At 46.7% G+C, this 22,668-nt stretch overlaps 1 protein-coding gene across 1 annotated transcript in view; it reads left to right on the top strand.

Moving 5' to 3' along the window:
- The window catches only part of cacna1fb (calcium channel, voltage-dependent, L type, alpha 1F subunit), a 245,620-nt gene that overhangs the window by 60,698 nt on the left and 162,254 nt on the right, over positions 1-22,668 (top strand). The window contains exons 4-5 of the mRNA XM_052484435.1: positions 7,856-7,995; positions 16,165-16,319. Coding sequence (XP_052340395.1) covers positions 7,856-7,995; positions 16,165-16,319 — 295 coding nt within the window. The remainder of the gene's footprint in view (positions 1-7,855; positions 7,996-16,164; positions 16,320-22,668) is intronic.

Genomic DNA, 22,668 nt, shown 5'->3' with positions numbered 1-22,668 from the left:
ATTCTACAGTCCTCTAACACCAAACACATTCTACAGTCCTCTAATACCAAACACATTCTACAGTCCTCTAATACCAAACACATTCTACAGTCCTCTCCTCTAATACCAAACACATTCTACAGTCCTCTCCTCTAATACCAAACACATTCTACAGTCCTCTAACACCAAACATATTCTACAGTCCTCTAACACCAAACACATTCTACAGTCCTCTCCTCTAATACCAAACACATTCTACAGTCCTCTCCTCTAATACCAAACACATTCTACAGTCCTCTAATACCAAACACATTCTACAGTCCTCTCCTCTAATACCAAACACATTCTACAGTCCTCTAACACCAAACACATTCTACAGTCCTCTACTACCAAACACATTCTACAGTCCTCTCCTCTAATACCAAACACATTCTATAGTCCTCTCCTCTAATACCAAACACATTCTACAGTCCTCTCCTCTAACACCAAACACATTCTACAGTCCTCTCCTCTAACACCAAACACATTCTACAGTCCTCTCCTCTAACACCAAACACATTCTACAGTCCTCTAACACCAAACAAATTCTACTGTCCTCTCCTCTAATACCAAACACATTCTACAGTCCTCTCCTCTAATACCAAACACATTCTACAGTCCTCTAATACCAAACAAATTCTACTGTCCTCTCCTCTAATACCAAACACATTCTACAGTCCTCTCCTCTAATACCAAACACATTCTACAGTCCTCTAATACCAAACACATTCTACAGTCCTCTAACACCAAACATATTCTACAGTCCTCTAACACCAAACACATTCTACAGTCCTCTCCTCTAATACCAAACACATTCTACAGTCCTCTCCTCTACTAGCAAACATATTCTACAGTCCTCTAACACCAAACACATTAGTCCTCTCCTCTAATACCAAACACATTCTACAGTCCTCTCCTCTAATACCAAACACATTCTACAGTCCTCTCCTCTACTAGCAAACATATTCTACAGTCCTCTAATACCAAACACATTCTACAGTCCTCTCCTCTAATACCAAACACATTCTACAGTCCTCTCCTCTACTACCAAACACATTCTACAGTCCTCTCCTCTACTACCAAACACATTCTACAGTCCTCTCCTCTAACACCAAACACATTCTACAGTCCTCTCCTCTACTAGCAAACATATTCTACAGTCCTCTAACACCAAACACATTCTACAGTCCTCTCCTCTAATACCAAACACATTCTACAGTCCTCTCCTCTAAGACCAAACACATTCTACAGTCCTCTAATACCAAACACATTCTACAGTCCTCTAACACCAAACACATTCTACAGTCCTCTCCTCTAATACCAAACACATTCTACAGTCCTCTAACACCAAACACATTCTACAGTCCTCTCCTCTAATACCAAACACATTCTACAGTCCTCTACTACCAAACACATTCTACAGTCCTCTCCTCTAATACCAAACACATTCTACAGTCCTCTCCTCTAATACCAAACACATTCTACAGTCCTCTCCTCTAATACCAAACACATTCTACAGTCCTCTAATACCAAACACATTCTACAGTCCTCTCCTCTAACACCAAACACATTCTACAGTCCTCTCCTCTAACACCAAACACATTCTACAGTCCTCTCCTCTACTACCAAACACATTCTACAGTCCTCTAATACCAAACACATTCTACAGTCCTCTCCTCTAATACCAAACACATTCTACAGTCCTCTCCTCTAATACCAAACACATACTACAGTCCTCTAATACCAAACACATTCTACAGTCCTCTCCTCTAATACCAAACACATTCTACAGTCCTCTCCTCTAATACCAAACACATTCTACAGTCCTCTAACACCAAACATATTCTACAGTCCTCTAACACCAAACACATTCTACAGTCCTCTCCTCTAATACCAAACACATTCTACAGTCCTCTCCTCTAATACCAAACACATTCTACAGTCCTCTAATACCAAACACATTCTACAGTCCTCTCCTCTAATACCAAACACATTCTACAGTCCTCTAACACCAAACACATTCTACAGTCCTCTACTACCAAACACATTCTACAGTCCTCTCCTCTAATACCAAACACATTCTATAGTCCTCTCCTCTAATACCAAACACATTCTACAGTCCTCTCCTCTAATACCAAACACATTCTACAGTCCTCTAATACCAAACACATTCTACAGTCCTCTAATACCAAACACATTCTACAGTCCTCTCCTCTAATACCAAACACATTCTACAGTCCTCTAACACCAAACACATTCTACAGTCCTCTAATACCAAACACATTCTACAGTCCTCTCCTCTAACACCAAACACATTCTACAGTCCTCTCCTCTAACACCAAACACATTCTACAGTCCTCTCCTCTAACACCAAACACATTCTACAGTCCTCTAATACCAAACACATTCTACAGTCCTCTAATACCAAACACATTCTACAGTCCTCTAACACCAAACACATTCTACAGTCCTCTCCTCTAATACCAAACACATTCTACAGTCCTCTCCTCTAATACCAAACACATTCTACAGTCCTCTCCTCTAATACCAAACACATTCTACAGTCCTCTAACGCCAAACACATTCTACAGTCCTCTCCTCTAACACCAAACACATTCTACAGTCCTCTCCTCTAACACCAAACACATTCTATAGTCCTCTCCTCTAATACCAAACACATTCTATAGTCCTCTAATACCAAACACATTCTACAGTCCTCTCCTCTACTACCAAACACATTCTACAGTCCTCTCCTCTAACACCAAACACATTCTACAGTCCTCTCCTCTACTAGCAAACATATTCTACAGTCCTCTAACACCAAACACATTCTACAGTCCTCTCCTCTAATACCAAACACATTCTACAGTCCTCTCCTCTAAGACCAAACACATTCTACAGTCCTCTAATACCAAACACATTCTACAGTCCTCTAACACCAAACACATTCTACAGTCCTCTACTACCAAACACATTCTACAGTCCTCTCCTCTAATACCAAACACATTCTATAGTCCTCTCCTCTAATACCAAACACATTCTACAGTCCTCTCCTCTAATACCAAACACATTCTACAGTCCTCTCCTCTACTAGCAAACATATTCTACAGTCCTCTAATACCAAACACATTCTACAGTCCTCTCCTCTACTACCAAACACATTCTACAGTCCTCTCCTCTACTACCAAACACATTCTACAGTCCTCTCCTCTACTACCAAACACATTCTACAGTCCTCTAATACCAAACACATTCTACAGTCCTCTCCTCTAATACCAAACACATACTACAGTCCTCTAATACCAAACATATTCTACAGTCCTCTCCTCTAATACCAAACACATTCTACAGTCCTCTCCTCTAATACCAAACACATTCTACAGTCCTCTAACACCAAACATATTCTACAGTCCTCTAACACCAAACACATTCTACAGTCCTCTCCTCTAATACCAAACACATTCTACAGTCCTCTCCTCTAATACCAAACACATTCTACAGTCCTCTAATACCAAACACATTCTACAGTCCTCTCCTCTAATACCAAACACATTCTACAGTCCTCTAACACCAAACACATTCTACAGTCCTCTACTACCAAACACATTCTACAGTCCTCTCCTCTAATACCAAACACATTCTATAGTCCTCTCCTCTAATACCAAACACATTCTACAGTCCTCTCCTCTAATACCAAACACATTCTACAGTCCTCTAACACCAAACACATTCTACAGTCCTCTAATACCAAACACATTCTACAGTCCTCTCCTCTAACACCAAACACATTCTACAGTCCTCTCCTCTAACACCAAACACATTCTACAGTCCTCTCCTCTAACACCAAACACATTCTACAGTCCTCTAATACCAAACACATTCTACAGTCCTCTAATACCAAACACATTCTACAGTCCTCTAACACCAAACACATTCTACTGTCCTCTCCTCTAATACCAAACACATTCTACAGTCCTCTCCTCTAATACCAAACACATTCTACAGTCCTCTCCTCTAATACCAAACACATTCTACAGTCCTCTAACGCCAAACACATTCTACAGTCCTCTCCTCTAATACCAAACACATTCTACAGTCCTCTAATACCAAACACATTCTACAGTCCTCTCCTCTAATACCAAACACATTCTACAGTCCTCTCCTCTAATACCAAACACATTCTACAGTCCTCTCCTCTAATACCAAACACATTCTACAGTCCTCTCCTCTACTAGCAAACATATTCTACAGTCCTCTAATACCAAACACATTCTACAGTCCTCTCCTCTACTACCAAACACATTCTACAGTCCTCTCCTCTACTACCAAACACATTCTACAGTCCTCTCCTCTAACACCAAACACATTCTACAGTCCTCTCCTCTACTAGCAAACATATTCTACAGTCCTCTAACACCAAACACATTCTACAGTCCTCTCCTCTAATACCAAACACATTCTACAGTCCTCTCCTCTAAGACCAAACACATTCTACAGTCCTCTAATACCAAACACATTCTACAGTCCTCTAACACCAAACACATTCTACAGTCCTCTCCTCTAATACCAAACACATTCTACAGTCCTCTACTACCAAACACATTCTACAGTCCTCTCCTCTAATACCAAACACATTCTACAGTCCTCTCCTCTAATACCAAACACATTCTACAGTCCTCTCCTCTAATACCAAACACATTCTACAGTCCTCTAATACCAAACACATTCTACAGTCCTCTCCTCTAACACCAAACACATTCTACAGTCCTCTCCTCTAACACCAAACACATTCTACAGTCCTCTCCTCTACTACCAAACACATTCTACAGTCCTCTAATACCAAACACATTCTACAGTCCTCTCCTCTAATACCAAACACATTCTACAGTCCTCTCCTCTAATACCAAACACATTCTACAGTCCTCTAATACCAAACATATTCTACAGTCCTCTCCTCTAATACCAAACACATTCTACAGTCCTCTCCTCTAATACCAAACACATTCTACAGTCCTCTAATACCAAACATATTCTACAGTCCTCTCCTCTAATACCAAACACATTCTACAGTCCTCTCCTCTAATACCAAACATATTCTACAGTCCTCTCCTCTAATACCAAACACATTCTACAGTCCTCTCCTCTAACACCAAACATATTCTACAGTCCTCTAACACCAAACACATTCTACAGTCCTCTCCTCTAATACCAAACACATTCTACAGTCCTCTCCTCTAATACCAAACACATTCTACAGTCCTCTAATACCAAACACATTCTACAGTCCTCTCCTCTAATACCAAACACATTCTACAGTCTTCTACTACCAAACACATTCTACAGTCCTCTCCTCTAATACCAAACATATTCTACAGTCCTCTCCTCTAATACCAAACACATTCTACAGTCCTCTCCTCTAACACCAAACATATTCTACAGTCCTCTAACACCAAACACATTCTACAGTCCTCTCCTCTAATACCAAACACATTCTACAGTCCTCTCCTCTAATACCAAACACATTCTACAGTCCTCTAATACCAAACACATTCTACAGTCCTCTCCTCTAATACCAAACACATTCTACAGTCCTCTAACACCAAACACATTCTACAGTCCTCTCCTCTACTACCAAACACATTCTACAGTCCTCTCCTCTAATACCAAACACATTCTACAGTCCTCTAATACCAAACACATTCTACAGTCCTCTCCTCTAATACCAAACACATTCTACAGTCCTCTACTACCAAACACATTCTACAGTCCTCTCCTCTAATACCAAACACATTCTACAGTCCTCTAATACCAAACACATTCTACAGTCCTCTCCTCTACTACCAAACACATTCTACAGTCCTCTCCTCTAACACCAAACACATTCTACAGTCCTCTACTACCAAACACATTCTACAGTCCTCTCCTCTAATACCAAACACATTCTACAGTCCTCTCCTCTACTACCAAACACATTCTACAGTCCTCTCCTCTAATACCAAACACATTCTACAGTCCTCTCCTCTAACACCAAACACATTCTATAGTCCTCTCCTCTAATACCAAACACATTCTACAGTCCTCTCCTCTAATACCAAACACATTCTACAGTCCTCTAATACCAAACACATTCTACAGTCCTCTAATACCAAACACATTCTACAGTCCTCTCCTCTAATACCAAACACATTCTACAGTCCTCTAACACCAAACACATTCTACAGTCCTCTAATACCAAACACATTCTACAGTCCTCTCCTCTAACACCAAACACATTCTACAGTCCTCTCCTCTAACACCAAACACATTCTACAGTCCTCTCCTCTAACACCAAACACATTCTACAGTCCTCTAATACCAAACACATTCTACAGTCCTCTAATACCAAACACATTCTACAGTCCTCTAACACCAAACACATTCTACAGTCCTCTCCTCTAATACCAAACACATTCTACAGTCCTCTAATACCAAACACATTCTACAGTCCTCTAATACCAAACACATTCTACAGTCCTCTCCTCTAATACCAAACACATTCTACAGTCCTCTACTACCAAACACATTCTACAGTCCTCTCCTCTAATACCAAACACATTCTATAGTCCTCTAATACCAAACACATTCTATAGTCCTCTCCTCTAATACCAAACACATTCTATAGTCCTCTAATACCAAACACATTCTACAGTCCTCTCCTCTAATACCAAACACATTCTACAGTCCTCTCCTCTAACACCAAACACATTCTACAGTCCTCTAACACCAAACACATTCTACAGTCCTCTAACACCAAACACATTCTACAGTCCTCTAATACCAAACACATTCTACAGTCCTCTCCTCTAACACCAAACACATTCTACAGTCCTCTAATACCAAACACATTCTACAGTCCTCTAATACCAAACACATTCTACAGTCCTCTCCTCTAACACCAAACACATTCTACAGTCCTCTAACACCAAACACATTCTACAGTCCTCTAACACCAAACACATTCTACAGTCCTCTAATACCAAACACATTCTACAGTCCTCTCCTCTAACACCAAACACATTCTACAGTCCTCTAACACCAAACACATTCTACAGTCCTCTAATACCAAACACATTCTACAGTCCTCTCCTCTAACACCAAACACATTCTACAGTCCTCTCCTCTAACACCAAACACATTCTACAGTCCTCTAACACCAAACACATTCTACAGTCCTCTAATACCAAACACATTCTACAGTCCTCTAACACCAAACACATTCTACAGTCCTCTCCTCTAATACCAAACACATTCTACAGTCCTCTAATACCAAACACATTCTACAGTCCTCTCCTCTAATACCAAACACATTCTACAGTCCTCTAATACCAAACACATTCTACTGTCCTCTAATACCAAATACATTCTACAGTCCTCTCCTCTACTACCAAACATATTCTACAGTCCTCTCCAGATCTCTCACAAAGCCTCTATCATAGACTGGTCCTTTTAGCCAGATCTCTCACAAAGCCTCTATCATAGACTGGTCCTTTTGAGCCAGATCTCTCACAAAGCCTCTCTCATAGACTGGTCGTTTTGAGCCAGATCTCTCACAAACCCCCTCTCATAGACTGGTCCTTTTAGCCAGATCTCTCACAAGGCCTCTCTCATAGACTGGTCCTTTCACTTTTTACATTTGCGTAATTTAACATACACTCTCATCGTACTTAAAAACAAAACAAAAAAAAGTATGTTGTTCATGCCCGCCTGGTGGAAATGTTGAATTCACCGACGTAACGTCTGATATTGTTTCTTCGTTTCTTTGTTTCTTTTCTTTCTTTTTTGTCTCTTATTTCTCCAGGAACAAGTGGAATATGTGTTTCTGATTATCTTCACCATTGAGACCTTCCTGAAGATCTTGGCTTATGGCTTAGTGATGCACCCCAGCTCCTACATTCGCAACGGATGGAACTTGTTGGACTTTGTCATTGTCATCGTCGGGTAAAACAGAATGGTCATTTTACCTGCTCCAACTCCTATTGTTAGAATTGTCCACTACCTCTTAAGGTTGTCTACTCCCCGTTTAATTTCTACCACGTTCTATCTCTCCTCCATCTCTCCTCAATGTCTCCTCAATGTCTCCTCCATCTCTCCTCAATGTCTCCTCAATGTCTCCTCAATGTCTCCTCAATGTCTCTTCCATCTCTCTCCTCCATCTCTCCTCCATCTCTCCTCAATGTCTCCTCAATGTCTCTTCCATCTCTCTCCTCCATCTCTCTCATCCTCATCTCTCCTCCATCTCTCCTCAATGTCTCCTCAATGTCTCCTCCATCTCTCCTCAATGTCTCCTCAATGTCTCTTCCATCTCTCTCCTCCATCTCTCCTCCATCTCTCCTCAATGTCTCCTCCATCTCTCTCCTCCATCTCTCCTCAATGTCTCCTCCATCTCTCTCCTCCATCTCTCCTCAATCTCTCTCCTCCATCTCTCCTCCTCCATCTCTCCTCCATCTCTCCTCAATCTCTCCTCCATCTCTCACCTCCATCCCTCTCCTCAATCTCTCCTCCATCTCTCCTCAATGTCTCCTCAATGTCTCCTCCATCTCTCTCCTCCATCTCTCCTCCATCTCTCACCTCCATCCCTCTCCTCAATCTCTCCTCCATCTCTCCTCAATGTCCCCTCAATGTCTCATCCATCTCTCTCCTCCATCTCTCCTCAATCTCTCCTCCATCTCTCCTCCATCTCTCTCCTCCATCCCTCTCCTCCATCTCTCCTCTATCACTCCTCCATCTCTACTCCATCTCTCCTCCATCTCTCCTCCATCTCTCTCCTCAATCTCTCCTCCATATCTCTCCTCAATCTCTCCTCCATCCCTCTCCTCCATGTCTCCCCCATCTCGCTCCTCAATCTCTCCTCAATCTCGCTCCTCAATCTCTCTCTTCAATCTCTCCTCCATCTCTCTCCTCAATCTCTCCTCCATCTCTCCTCCATCTCTCTCCTCCATCTCTCCTCCATCTCTCTTCTCTGTCTCAACTGTTCCTTGTTTATTTATTAACTTAATCTCTTCTCACTATTCCCTCTATCATTATCACATAGAATATCATCAGGTTGACTTCCCCATGTATCTCTCCTCCATCTCTGCTCCTCTCCTCCTCTCCTCCATTCCTGCTCCTCTTCTCCATCCCTCAATCTCTGCTCCTCTCCTCCATCTCTCCATCTTTGCTCCTCTCTTTCATCCCTCCATCTCTGCTCCTCTCCTTCATCCCTCCATCTCTGCTCCTCTCCTCCATCTCTGCTCCTCTCCTCCATCCCTCCATCTCTGCTCCTCTCCTTCATCCCTCCATCTCTGCTCCTCTTCTCCATCCCCATCTCTGCTCCTCTCCTCCTCTCCTCCATCTCTGCTCCTCTCTTTCATCCCTCCATCTCTGCTCCTCTCCTCCATCCCTCCATCTCTGCTCCTCTCCTTCATCCCTCCATCTCTGCTCCTCTCCTCCATCTCTCCATCTCTGCTCCTCTCCTCCTCTCCTCCATCTCTGCTCCTCTCCTTCATCCCTCCATCTCTGCTCCTCTCCTCCATCCCTCCATCTCTGCTCCCCTCCTCCATCCCATCATCTCTGCTCCTCTCCTCCTCTCCTCCATCCCTCCATCTCTGCTCCTCTCCTCCATCCCTCCATCTCTGCTCATCTCCTTCATCCCTCCATCTCTGCTCCTCTCCTCCATCCCTCCATCTCTGCTCCTCTCCCTCCATCTCTCCATCTCTCCTCCTCTCCTCCATCTCTGCTCCTCTTCTCCATCCCTCCATCTCTGCTCCTCTCTTTCATCCCTCCATCTCTGCTCCTCTCTTTCATCCCTCCATCTCTGCTCCTCTTCTCCATCCCTCCATCTCTCCTCCTCTCCTCCATCTCTGCTCCTCTCCTCCATCCCTCCATCTTTGCTCCCCTCCTTCATCCCATCATCTCTGCTCCTCTCCTCCTCTCCTCCATCCCTCCATCTCTGCTCCTCTCCTCCATCCCTCCATCTCTGCTCCTCTCCTCCATCTCTCCATCTCTCCTCCTCTCCTCCATCTCTGCTCCTCTTCTCCATCCCTCCATCTCTGCTCCTCTCTTTCATCCCTCCATCTCTGCTCCTCTCCTTCATCCCTCCATCTCTCCTCCTCTCCTCCATCTCTGCTCCTCTCCTCCATCCCTCCATCTCTGCTCCTCTCCTTCATCCCTCCATCTCTGCTCCTCTCCTTCATCCCTCCATCTCTCCTCCTCTCCTCCATCTCTGCTCCTCTCCTCCATCCCTCCATCTCTGCTCCTCTCCTTCATCCCTCCATCTCTCCTCCTCTCCTCCATCTCTGCTCCTCTCCTCCATCCCTCCATCTCTGCTCCTCTCCTTCATCCCTCCATCTCTGCTCCTCTCCTCCATCCCTCCATCTCTGCTCCTCTCCTCCATCCCTCCATCTCTGCTCCTCTCCTTCATCCCTCCATCTCTGCTCCTCTTCTCCATCCCTCCATCTCTGCTCCTCTCCTTCATCCCTCCATCTCTCCTCCTCTCCTCCATCTCTGCTCCTCTCCTCCATCCCTCCATCTCTGCTCCTCTCCTCCATCCCTCCATCTCTGCTCCTCTCCTCCATCCCTCCATCTCTGCTCCTCTCCTTCATCCCTCCATCTCTGCTCCTCTCCTCCATCCCTCCATCTCTGCTCCTCTCCTCCATCCCTCCATCTCTGCTCCTTTCCTTCATCCCTCCATCTCTGCTCCTCTCCTTCATCCCTCCATCTCTGCTCCTCTCCTTCATCCCTCCATCTCTGCTCCTCACCTTCATCCCTCCATCTCTGCTCCTCTCCTCCTCTCCTCCATCTCTGCTCCTCTCCTTCATCCCTCCATCTCTGCTCCTCTCCTCCATCTCTGCTCCTCTCCTCCATCTCTGCTCCTCTCCTCCATCTCTGCTCCTCTCCTTCATCCCTCCATCTCTGCTCCTCTCCTTCATCCCTCCATCTCTGCTCCTCTCCTTCATCCCTCCATCTCTGCTCCTCTCCTTCATCCCTCCATCTCTGCTCCTCTCCTCCATCCCTCCATCTCTGCTCCTCTCCTCCATCCCTCCATCTCTGCTCCTCTCCTTCATCCCTCCATCTCTGCTCCTCTCCTTCATCCCTCCATCTCTGCTCCTCTTCTCCATCTCTCCATCTCTGCTCCTCTCCTTCATCCCTCCATCTCTCCTCCTCTCCTCCATCTCTGCTCCTCTCCTCCATCCCTCCATCTCTGCTCCTCTCCTCCATCCCTCCATCTCTGCTCCTCTCCTCCTCTCCTCCATCTCTGCTCCTCTCCTTCATCCCTCCATCTCTGCTCCTCTCCTTCATCCCTCCATCTCTGCTCCTCTCCTTCATCCCTCCATCTCTCCTCCTCTCCTCCATCTCTGCTCCTCTCCTCCTCTCCTCCATCTCTGCTCCTCTCCTTCATCCCTCCATCTCTGCTCCTCTCCTTCATCCCTCCATCTCTGCTCCTCTCCTCCTCTCCTCCATCTCTGCTCCTCTCCTTCATCCCTCCATCTCTGCTCCTCTCCTTCATCCCTCCATCTCTGCTCCTCTCCTTCATCCCTCCATCTCTGCTCCTCTCCTCCTCTCCTCCATCTCTGCTCCTCTCCTTCATCCCTCCATCTCTGCTCCTCTCCTTCATCCCTCCATCTCTGCTCCTCTCCTCCTCTCCTCCATCTCTGCTCCTCTCCTTCATCCCTCCATCTCTGCTCCTCTTCTCCATCCCTCCATCTTTGCTCCCCTCCTTCATCCCTCCATCTCTGCTCTTCTCCTTCATCCCATCATCTCTGCTCCTCACCTTCATCCCTCCATCTCTGCTCCTCTCCTCCATATCTGCTCCTCTCCTCCTCTCCCCCATCTCTGCTCCTCTCCTTCATCCCTCCATCTATGCTCCTCTCCTTCATCCCTCCATCTCTGCTCCTCTCCTTCATCCCTCCATCTTTGCCCCTCTTCTCCATCCCTCCATTTCTCCTCCTCTCCCCCATCTCTGCTCCTCTCCTTCATCCCTCCATCTATGCTCCTCTCCTTCATCCCTCCATCTCTGCTCCTCTCCTTCATCCCTCCATCTTTGCCCCTCTTCTCCATCCCTCCATTTCTCCTCCAACCCCCCTCATCTCCTCCATCTCTTCCCTTTGCTCTCTCTCCTGCTTATGGTTAATCTGGATCTAGAATGATCGGGCAGTCTCTGGTACACAAACCCATCCCCCTCCCTTTCTCTTTCTCTCCCATCTCACTGCCTCTCTTTCTCCCTCCCCTGTCCCTGTTCGTCTCTTAATCTGACCCAGACTCCCTTGGCTTTCCTCTCCTCCCTCTCTCGCTCTCTCTCTCTCTCTCTCTCTCTCTCTCTCTCTCTCTCTCTCTCTCTCTCTCTCTCTCTCTCTCTCTCTCTCTCTCTCTCTCTCTCTCTCTCTCTCTCTCTCTCTCTCCGCTCTCTCACTATCTCTTCTCCTCTCTCTCTTTGTCTATCAGTGGGCTTAAAGCTCCTTAGTGGATACATGTTGATGGGAATCAGTCTACAATTGCAAAAACACTATAGGGCACAACAACAAAGCAATAACAAATCAAAATACCATTGTACAATACGGCCCTATGAAGCAGGCTATCCTGATCTCAGTCTGGGGTAGACAACTCCTCCTGATCTCAGTCTGGGGTAGACAACTCCTCCTGATCTCAGTCTGGGGTAGACAACTCCTCCTGATCTCAGTCTGGGGTAGACAACTCCTCCTGATCTCAGTCTGGGGTAGACAACTCCTCCTGATCTCAGTCTGGGGTAGACAACTCCTCCTGATCTCAGTCTGGGGTAGACAACTCCTCCTGATCTCAGTCTGGGGTAGACAACTCCTCCTGATCTCAGTCTGGGGTAGACAACTCCTCCTGATCTCAGTCTGGGGTAGACAACTCCTCCTGATCTCAGTCTGGGGTAGACAACTCCTCCTGATCTCAGTCTGGGGTAGACAACTCCTCCTGATCTCAGTCTGGGGTAGACAACTCCTCCTGATCTCAGTCTGGGGTAGACAACTCCTCCTGATCTCAGTCTGGGGTAGACAACTCCTCCTGATCTCAGTCTTGATGTGTGTCATGTCAAGGTGTTGGCTAAAGCACGAGCTGACTTGACCACCAGGCTATACTTGACTACCAGGCTATACTTGACTACCAGGCTATACTTGACTACCAGGCTATGCTTGACTTTCAGGCTATACTTGACTACCAGGCTATACTTGACTACCAGACTATACTTGACTACCAGGCTATACTTGACTACCAGGCTATACTTGACCACCAGGCTATACTTGACTACCAGGCTATACTTGACTACCAGGCTATACTTGACTACCAGGCTATACTTGACTTTCAGGCTATACTTGACTACCAGGCTATACTTGACTACCAGGCCATACTTGACCACCAGGCTATACTTGACCACCAGGCTATACTTGACTACCAGGCTATACTTGACTACCAGGCTATACTTGACTATCAGGCTATACTTGACTTTCAGGCTATACTTGACTACCAGGCTATACTTGACCATCAGGCTATACTTGACTACCAGGCTATACTTGACTACCAGGCTATACTTGACTACCAGGCTATACTTGACTACCAGGCCATACTTGACCACCAGGCTATACTTGACCACCAGGTTATACTTGACCACCAGGCTATACTTGACCACCAGGCTATACTTGACTACCAGGCTATACTTGACCACCAGGCTATACTTGACTACCAGGCCATACTTGACCACCAGGCTATACTTGACCACCAGGCTATACTTGACTACCAGGCTATACTTGACCACCAGGCTATACTTGACTACCAGGCCATACTTGACCACCAGGCAATACTTGACCACCAGGCTATACTTGACTACCAGGCTATACTTGACTACCAGGCTATACTTGACCACCAGGCTATACTTGACTACCAGGCTATACTTGACTACCAGGCTATACTTGACCACCAGGCTATACTTGACTACCAGGCCATACTTGACCACCAGGCTATACTTGACTACCAGGCTATACTTGACTACCAGGCCATACTTGACCACCAGGCTATACTTGACCACCAGGCTATACTTGACTACCAGGCTATACTTGACCACCAGGCTATACTTGACTACCAGGCCATACTTGACCACCAGGCAATACTTGACCACCAGGCTATACTTGACTACCAGGCTATACTTGACTACCAGGCTATACTTGACCACCAGGCTATACTTGACTACCAGGCTATACTTGACTACCAGGCTATACTTGACCACCAGGCTATACTTGACTACCAGGCCATACTTGACCACCAGGCTATACTTGACTACCAGGCTATACTTGACCACCAGGCTATACTTGACTACCAGGCTATACTTGACTACCAGGCTATACTTGACTATCAGGCTATACTTGACTTTCAGGCTATACTTGACTACCAGGCTATACTTGACCATCAGGCTATACTTGACTACCAGGCTATACTTGACTACCAGGCAATACTTGACTACCAGGCTATACTTGACTACCAGGCCATACTTGACCACCAGGCTATACTTGACCACCAGGTTATACTTGACCACCAGGCTATACTTGACCACCAGGCTATACTTGACTACCAGGCTATACTTGACCACCAGGCTATACTTGACTACCAGGCCATACTTGACCACCAGGCTATACTTGACCACCAGGCTATACTTGACTACCAGGCTATACTTGACCACCAGGCTATACTTGACTACCAGGCCATACTTGACCACCAGGCAATACTTGACCACCAGGCTATACTTGACTACCAGGCTATACTTGACTACCAGGCTATACTTGACCACCAGGCTATACTTGACTACCAGGCTATACTTGACTACCAGGCTATACTTGACCACCAGGCTATACTTGACTACCAGGCCATACTTGACCACCAGGCTATACTTGACTACCAGGCTATACTTGACTACCAGGCCATACTTGACCACCAGGCTATACTTGACCACCAGGCTATACTAGACTACCAGGCTATACTTGACCACCAGGCTATACTTGACTACCAGGCCATACTTGACCACCAGGCAATACTTGACCACCAGGCTATACTTGACTACCAGGCTATACTTGACTACCAGGCTATACTTGACCACCAGGCTATACTTGACTACCAGGCTATACTTGACTACCAGGCTATACTTGACCACCAGGCTATACTTGACTACCAGGCCATACTTGACCACCAGGCTATACTTGACTACCAGGCTATACTTGACCACCAGGCTATACTTGACCACCAGGCTATACTTGACTACCAGGCTATACTTGAATACCAGGCTATACTTGACCACCAGGCTATACTTGACTACCAGGCCATACTTGACCACCAGGCTATACTTGACCACCAGGCTATACTTGACTACCAGGCTATACTTGACTACCAGGCTATACTTGACTACCAGGCCATACTTGACTACCATGCCATACTTGACTACCAGGCTATACTTGACTACCAGGCCATACTTGACTACCAGGCTATACTTGACTACCAGGCCATACTTTACTACCAGGCTATACTTGACCACCAGGCTATACTTGACTACCAGGCTATACTTGACTACCAGGCTATACTTGACTACCAGGCCATACTTGACTACCAGGCTATACTTGACTACCAGGCTATACTTTACTACCAGGCTATACTTGACCACCAGGCTATACTTGACCACCAGGCTATACTTGACTACCAGGCTATACTTGACTACCAGGCTATACTTGACTACCAGGCTATACTTGACCACCAGGCTATACTTGACTACCAGGCTATACTTGACCACCAGGCTATACTTGACCACCACTTTACTGGGCTGTAATGTTTCCTAGGTAATGGTGTTGAGTATGTGTTATTCAGTAGGCCATCTAACTCAGCTGATGATGATGGTGATGAAGAGTATCTGTTATTCAGTAGGCCATCTAACTCAGCTGATGATGGTGGTGATGAAGAGTATCTGTTACTCAGTAGGCCATCAAACTCAGCTGATGATGATGGTGATGAAGAGTATCTGTTACTCAGTAGGCCATCAAACTCAGGTGATGATGGTGGTGATGATGATGATGGCGATGATGATGTGTTATACTGTAGGCCATCTAACTCAGCTGATGATGTGTGTTCCAGGCTGTTCAGTGTCGTCCTGGAGACGATGACCCATAAGGCCACTGGGGAGGCTGCGTCGACCCACCATGTGCCAGGGAAGCCTGGAGGTCTGGACGTCAAAGCTCTCCGAGCCTTCAGAGTACTGAGGCCCCTTCGGCTGGTCTCAGGAGTACCGAGTGAGTAGAGGGGGGAGGGGGTTGTGTGTTTGCGAGTGTGAATGGAATGGGAATGGAATGGGACACGTGGTCTAAGGAGCAACATTACTTCCGGTGTTTGGGGTTTGGATAAATTCCAATTTCGCAGGTGCTACCCTTTCGTACGGGTGACGGGAACATTCACCACCTAACTTTTAAAGAGAGGGATTGTGGAGCTCCTCGTTGTAGCATTTTCTTGATCTCTTAACAGGTATGAATCTAGAACTTCACCAAAGACTTTAAGAGTTCTCTGTTCAGCGAGATTAGTGTTTGTGTACATCAACCAAGAAGCTAATCTTCTGGAATAGTGTCTGTGATTCATCACATTACGGCAGCACAGGCCTGTACACTTCTGTGTAGTTGTATGGAGCTGAAGAGAAGACTGTGTAGTTCTGTGTAGTTGTATGGAATTGAAGAGAAGACTGTATAGTTCTGTGTAGTTGTATGGAACTGAAGAGAAGACTGTATAGTTCTGTGTAGTTGTATGGAGCTGAAGAGAAGACTGTGTAGTTCTGTGTAGTTGTATGGAGCTGAAGAGAAGACTGTATAGTTCTGTGTAGTTGAAGAGAAGACTGTATAGTTCTGTGTAGTTGTATGGAACTGAAGAGAAGACTGTATAGTTCTGTGTAGTTGAAGAGAAGAATGTATAGTTCTGTGTAGTTTGAATGGAACTGAAGGGAGACTGTATAGTTCTGTGTAGTTGTATGGAGCTGAAGAGAAGACTGTATAGTTCTGTGTAGTTGTATGGAACTGAAGAGAAGACTGTATAGTTCTGTGTAGTTGTATGGAGCTGAAGAGAAGACTGTATAGTTCTGTGTAGTTGAAGAGAAGACTGTATAGTTCTGTGTAGTTGTATGGAGCTGAAGAGAAGACTGTATAGTTCTGTGTAGTTGTATGGAGCTGAAGAGAAGACTGTATAGTTCTGTGTAGTTGTATGGAGCTGAAGAGAAGACTGTATAGTTCTGTGTAGTTGTATGGAACTGAAGAGAAGACTGTATAGTTCTGTGTGGTTGTATGGAGCTGAAGAGAAGACTGTATAGTTCTGTGTAGTTGTATGGAGCTGAAGAGAAGACTGTATAGTTCTGTGTAGTTGAAAGATAAGACTGTATAGTTCTGTGTAGTTGTATGGAGCTGAAGAGAAGACTGTATAGTTCTGTGTAGTTGTATGGAACTGAAGAGAAGACTGTATAGTTCTGTGTAGTTGAAGAGAAGACTGTATAGTTCTGTGTAGCGTGGTTGGATCTGTTCTCCATGGTTGACTGCTAACTAATGCCCCCAGAGACTTACTTGGCTGTTGTTCGTTCCCACACAAGAACTTGACTCATGTTGCGCTCCTAAGGCCATGCCATGCTATATAAACATTTAGAGGGACCAGGCTCTACGACACTCACACATGGACACGCACGCATGCACGCAAACATGCAGGCGCGCACATGCTATGACACACGCACACATACACAGGAGGTGATGACAGACACACCTAGAGAGGACCAGGAGGTGATGACAGACACACGAAGAGAGGACCAGGAGGTGATGACAGACACATGTAGAGAGGACCAGGAGGTGATGACAGACACACGAAGAGAGGACCAGGAGGTGATGACAGACACATGTAGAGAGGACCAGGAGGTGATGACAGACACACGAAGAGAGGACCAGGAGGTGATGACAGACATATGTAGAGGACCAGGAGGTGATGACAGACACACGAAGAGAGGACCAGGAGGTGATGACAGACACACGAAGAGGACCAGGAGGTGATGACAGACACATGTAGAGAGGACCAGGAGGTGATGACAGACATATGTAGAGAGGACCAGGAGGTGATGACAGACACACGTAGAGAGGACCAGGAGGTGATGACAGACACATGTGGAGAGGACCAGGAGGTGATGACAGACACACGTAGAGAGGACCAGGAGGTGATGACAGACACATGTAGAGAGGACCAGGAGTTGATGACAGACACACCTAGAGAGGACCAGGAGGTGATGACAGACACACCTAGAGAGGACCAGGAGGTGATGACAGACACATGTAGAGAGGACCAGGAGGCTATGACAGACACATGTAGAGAGGACCATGAGGTGATGACAGACACACGTAGAGAGGACCAGGAGGTGATGACAGACACATGTAGAGAGGACCAGGAGGTGATGACAGACACACCTAGAGAGGACCAGGAGGTGATGACAGACACACCTAGAGAGGACCAGGAGGTGATGACAGACACACCTAGAGAGGACCAGGAGGTGATGACAGACACACATAGAGAGGACCAGGAGGTGATGACAGACATATGTAGAGAGGACCAGGAGGTGATCACAGACATATGTAGAGAGGACCAGGAGGTGATGACAGACACACATAGAGAGGACCAGGAGGTGATGACAGACATATGTAGAGAGGACCAGGAGGTAATGACAGACACACCTAGAGAGGACCAGGAGGTGATGACAGACACATGTAGAGAGGACCAGGAGGTGATGACAGACATATGTAGAGAGGACCAGGAGTGATGACAGACACACATAGAGAGGACCAGGAGGTGATGACAGACACATGTAGAGAGGACCAGGAGGTGATGACAGACACACCTAGAGAGGACCAGGAAGTGATGACAGACACATGTAGAGAGGACCAGGAGGTGATGACAGACATATGTAGAGAGGACCAGGAGGTGATGACAGACACACGTAGAGAGGACCAGGAGGTGATGACAGACACACCTAGAGAGGACCAGGAGGTGATGACAGACACACCTAGAGAGGACCAGGAGGTGATGACAGACACACCTAGAGAGGACCAGGAGGTGATGACAGACACATGTAGAGGGACCAGGAGGCTGATGACAGACACATGTAGAGGACCATGAGGTGATGACAGACACACGTAGAGAGGACCAGGGGTGATGACAGACACATGAGGTGATGACAGACACACCTAGAGAGGACCAGGAGGTGATGACAGACACACCTAGAGAGGACCAGGAGGTGATGACAGACACACCTAGAGAGGACCAGGAGGTGATGACAGACACACATAGAGAGGACCAGGAGGTGATGACAGACATATGTAGAGAGGACCAGGAGGTGATCACAGACATACATAGAGAGGACCAGGAGGTGATGACAGACACATAGAGAGGACCAGGAGGTGATGACAGACATATGTAGAGAGGACCAGGAGGTGATGACAGACACACCTAGAGAGGACCAGGAGGTGATGACAGACACATGTAGAGAGGACCAGGAGTTGATGACAGACACACATAGAGAGGACCAGGAGGTGATGACAGACACATGTAGAGAGGACCAGGAGGTGATGACAGACACACCTAGAGAGGACCAGGAGGTGATGACAGACACATGTAGAGAGGACCAGGAGGTGATGACAGACATATGTGGAGAGGACCAGGAGGTGATGACAGACACACGTAGAGAGGACCAGGAGGTGATGACAGACACACATAGAGAGGACCAGGAGGTGATGACAGACATATGTAAAGAGGACCAGGAGGTGATGACAGACACACCTAGAGAGGACCAGGAGGTGATGACAGACACATGTAGAGAGGACCAGGAGGTGATGACAGACACACCTAGAGAGGACCAGGATGTGATGACAGACACATGTAGAGAGGACCAGGAGGTGATGACGGACATATGTAGAGAGGACCAGGAGGTGATGACAGACACACGTAGAGAGGACCAGGAGGTGATGACAGACACACCTAGAGAAGACCAGGAGGTGATGACAGACACATGTAGAGAGGACCAGGAGGTGATGACAGACACACGTAGAGAGGACCAGGAGGTGATGACAGACACACCTAGAGAGGACCAGGAAGTGATGACAGACACACCTAGAGAGGACCAGGAAGTGATGACAGACACACCTAGAGAGGACCAGGAAGTGATGACAGACACACCTAGAGAGGACCAGGAAGTGATGACAGACACACCTAGAGAGGACCAGGAGGTGATGACAGACACACCTAGAGAGGACCAGGAGGTGATGACAGACACACCTAGAGAGGACCAGGAAGTGATGACAGACACACCTAGAGGAGGACCAGGAAGACACACCTGAGAGGACCAGGAAGTGATGACAGACACACCTAGAGAGGACCAGGAAGTGATGACAGACACACCTAGAAAGACCAGGAAGTGATGACAGACACACCTAGAGAGGACCAGGAAGTGATGACAGACACACCTAGAGAGGACCAGGAAGTGATGACAGACACACCTAGAGAGGACCAGGAAGTGATGACAGACACACCTAGAGAGGACCAGGAAGTGATGACAGACACACCTAGAGAGGACCAGGAAGTGATGACAGACACACCTAGAGAGGACCAGGAAGTGATGACAGAAGTTTGAACAAAATAATGTTGACTCACAAATGACTGCTTGTATTTCTTTGAATTGTGTGTGTGTGTGTGTGTGTGTGTGTGTGTGTGTGTGTGTGTGTGTGTGTGTGTGTGTGTGTGTGTGTGTGTGTGTGTGTGTGTGTGTGTGTGTGTGTGTGTGTGTGTTGTAGCCTTTGAGTAAAACATCTTGCTCTGAAGGTCTGGAGATCGTATTGAACTCCATGATGAAGGCCATGCTGCCCCTGCTCCACTTTGTGTGTGCGTGACCGGTCTACTGACCAGTGGACTGACCAGTCTACTGACCAGTGGGCTGACCAGTGTGTTGACCAGTCTACTGACCAGTGGACTGACCAGTGTGTTGACCAGTCTACTGACCAGTGGACTGACCAGTGTGTTCACCAGTCTACTGACCAGTGTGTTCACTAGTCTACTGACCAGTGTGTTCACCAGTGGACTGACCAGTGGACTGACCAGTGGACTGACCTGTGTGTTCACCAGTGGACTGACCAGTGGACTGACCAGTGGACTGACCTGTGTGTTCACCAGTGGACTGACCAGTGGACTGACCAGTGGACTGACCAGTGGACTGACCTGTGTGTTCACCAGTGGACTGACCTTTGGACTGACCAGTGGACTGACCTGTGTGTTCACCAGTCTACTGACCAGTGGACTGACCTGTGTGTTCACCAGTCTACTGGCCAGTGGACTTACCAGTGTGTTGACTAGTCTACTGACCAGTGGACTGACCAGTATGTTGACTAGTCTACTGACCAGTGGACTGACCAGTGTGTTGACTAGTCTACTGACCAGTGGACTGACCAGTGGACTGACCAGTGTGTTGACCAGTCTACTGACCAGTGGACTGACCAGTGTGTTGACCAGTCTACTGACCAGTGGACTGACCAGTGTGTTCACCAGTCTACTGCCCAGTGTGTTCACCAGTCTACTGCCCAGTGTGTTCACCAGTCTACTGCCCAGTGTGTTGACCAGTATACTGCCCAGTGTGATGACCAGTATACTGGTCAGTGTGTTGACCAGTGTGTTGACCAGTATACTGCCCAGTGGACTGACCAGTGTGTTGACTAGTGTGTTGACCAGTATACTGACCAGTGGACTGACCAGTGTGTTGACCAGTGTGTTGACCAGTGTGTTGACTAGTGTGTTGACCAGTATACTGCCCAGTGTGATGACCAGTCTACTGACCAGTGGACTGACCAGTGTGTTGACTAGTGTGTTGACCAGTATACTGACCAGTGGACTGACCAGTGTGTTGACTAGTGTGTTGACCAGTATACTGACCAGTGGACTGACCAGTGTGTTGACTAGTGTGTTGACCAGTATACTGCCCAGTGTGATGACCAGTATACTGGTCAGTGTGTTGACCTGTGTGTTGACCAGTCTACTGGTCAGTGTGTTGACCAGTGTGTTGACATTGTGTTGACCAGTGTGTTGACCAGTGTGTTGACAGTCTACTGACCAGTGTGTTGACTAGTGTGTTGACCAGTATGTTGACTAGTGTGTTGACCAGTATACTGCCCAGTGTGATGACCAGTATACTGGTCAGTGTGTTGACCAGTGTGTTGACCAGTATACTGCCCAGTGTGTTGACCAGTGTGTTGACCAGTCTACTGGTCAGTGTGTTGACCAGTGTGTTGACATTGTGTTGACCAGTGTGTTGACCAGTGTGTTGACAGTCTACTGACCAGTGTGTTGACTAGTGTGTTGACCAGTATGTTGACTAGTGTGTTGACCAGTATACTGCCCAGTGTGATGACCAGTATACTGGTCAGTGTGTTGACCAGTGTGTTGACCAGTATACTGCCCAGTGTGTTGACCAGTGTGTTGACAGTGTGTTGACAAGTGTGTTGACCAGTGTGTTGACAGTCTACTGCCCAGTGTGTTGACAGTATACTGCCCAGTGTGTTGACCAGTATACTGCCCATTGTGTTGACCAGT

The sequence above is a fragment of the Oncorhynchus keta genome, chromosome 28, assembly GCF_023373465.1.
Source record: "Oncorhynchus keta strain PuntledgeMale-10-30-2019 chromosome 28, Oket_V2, whole genome shotgun sequence".
NCBI classification, from domain to species: domain Eukaryota; kingdom Metazoa; phylum Chordata; class Actinopteri; order Salmoniformes; family Salmonidae; genus Oncorhynchus; species Oncorhynchus keta.
The sequence above is the reverse complement of the archived record's forward strand: the minus strand, read 5'-3'. Positions and strand labels throughout refer to the sequence as shown.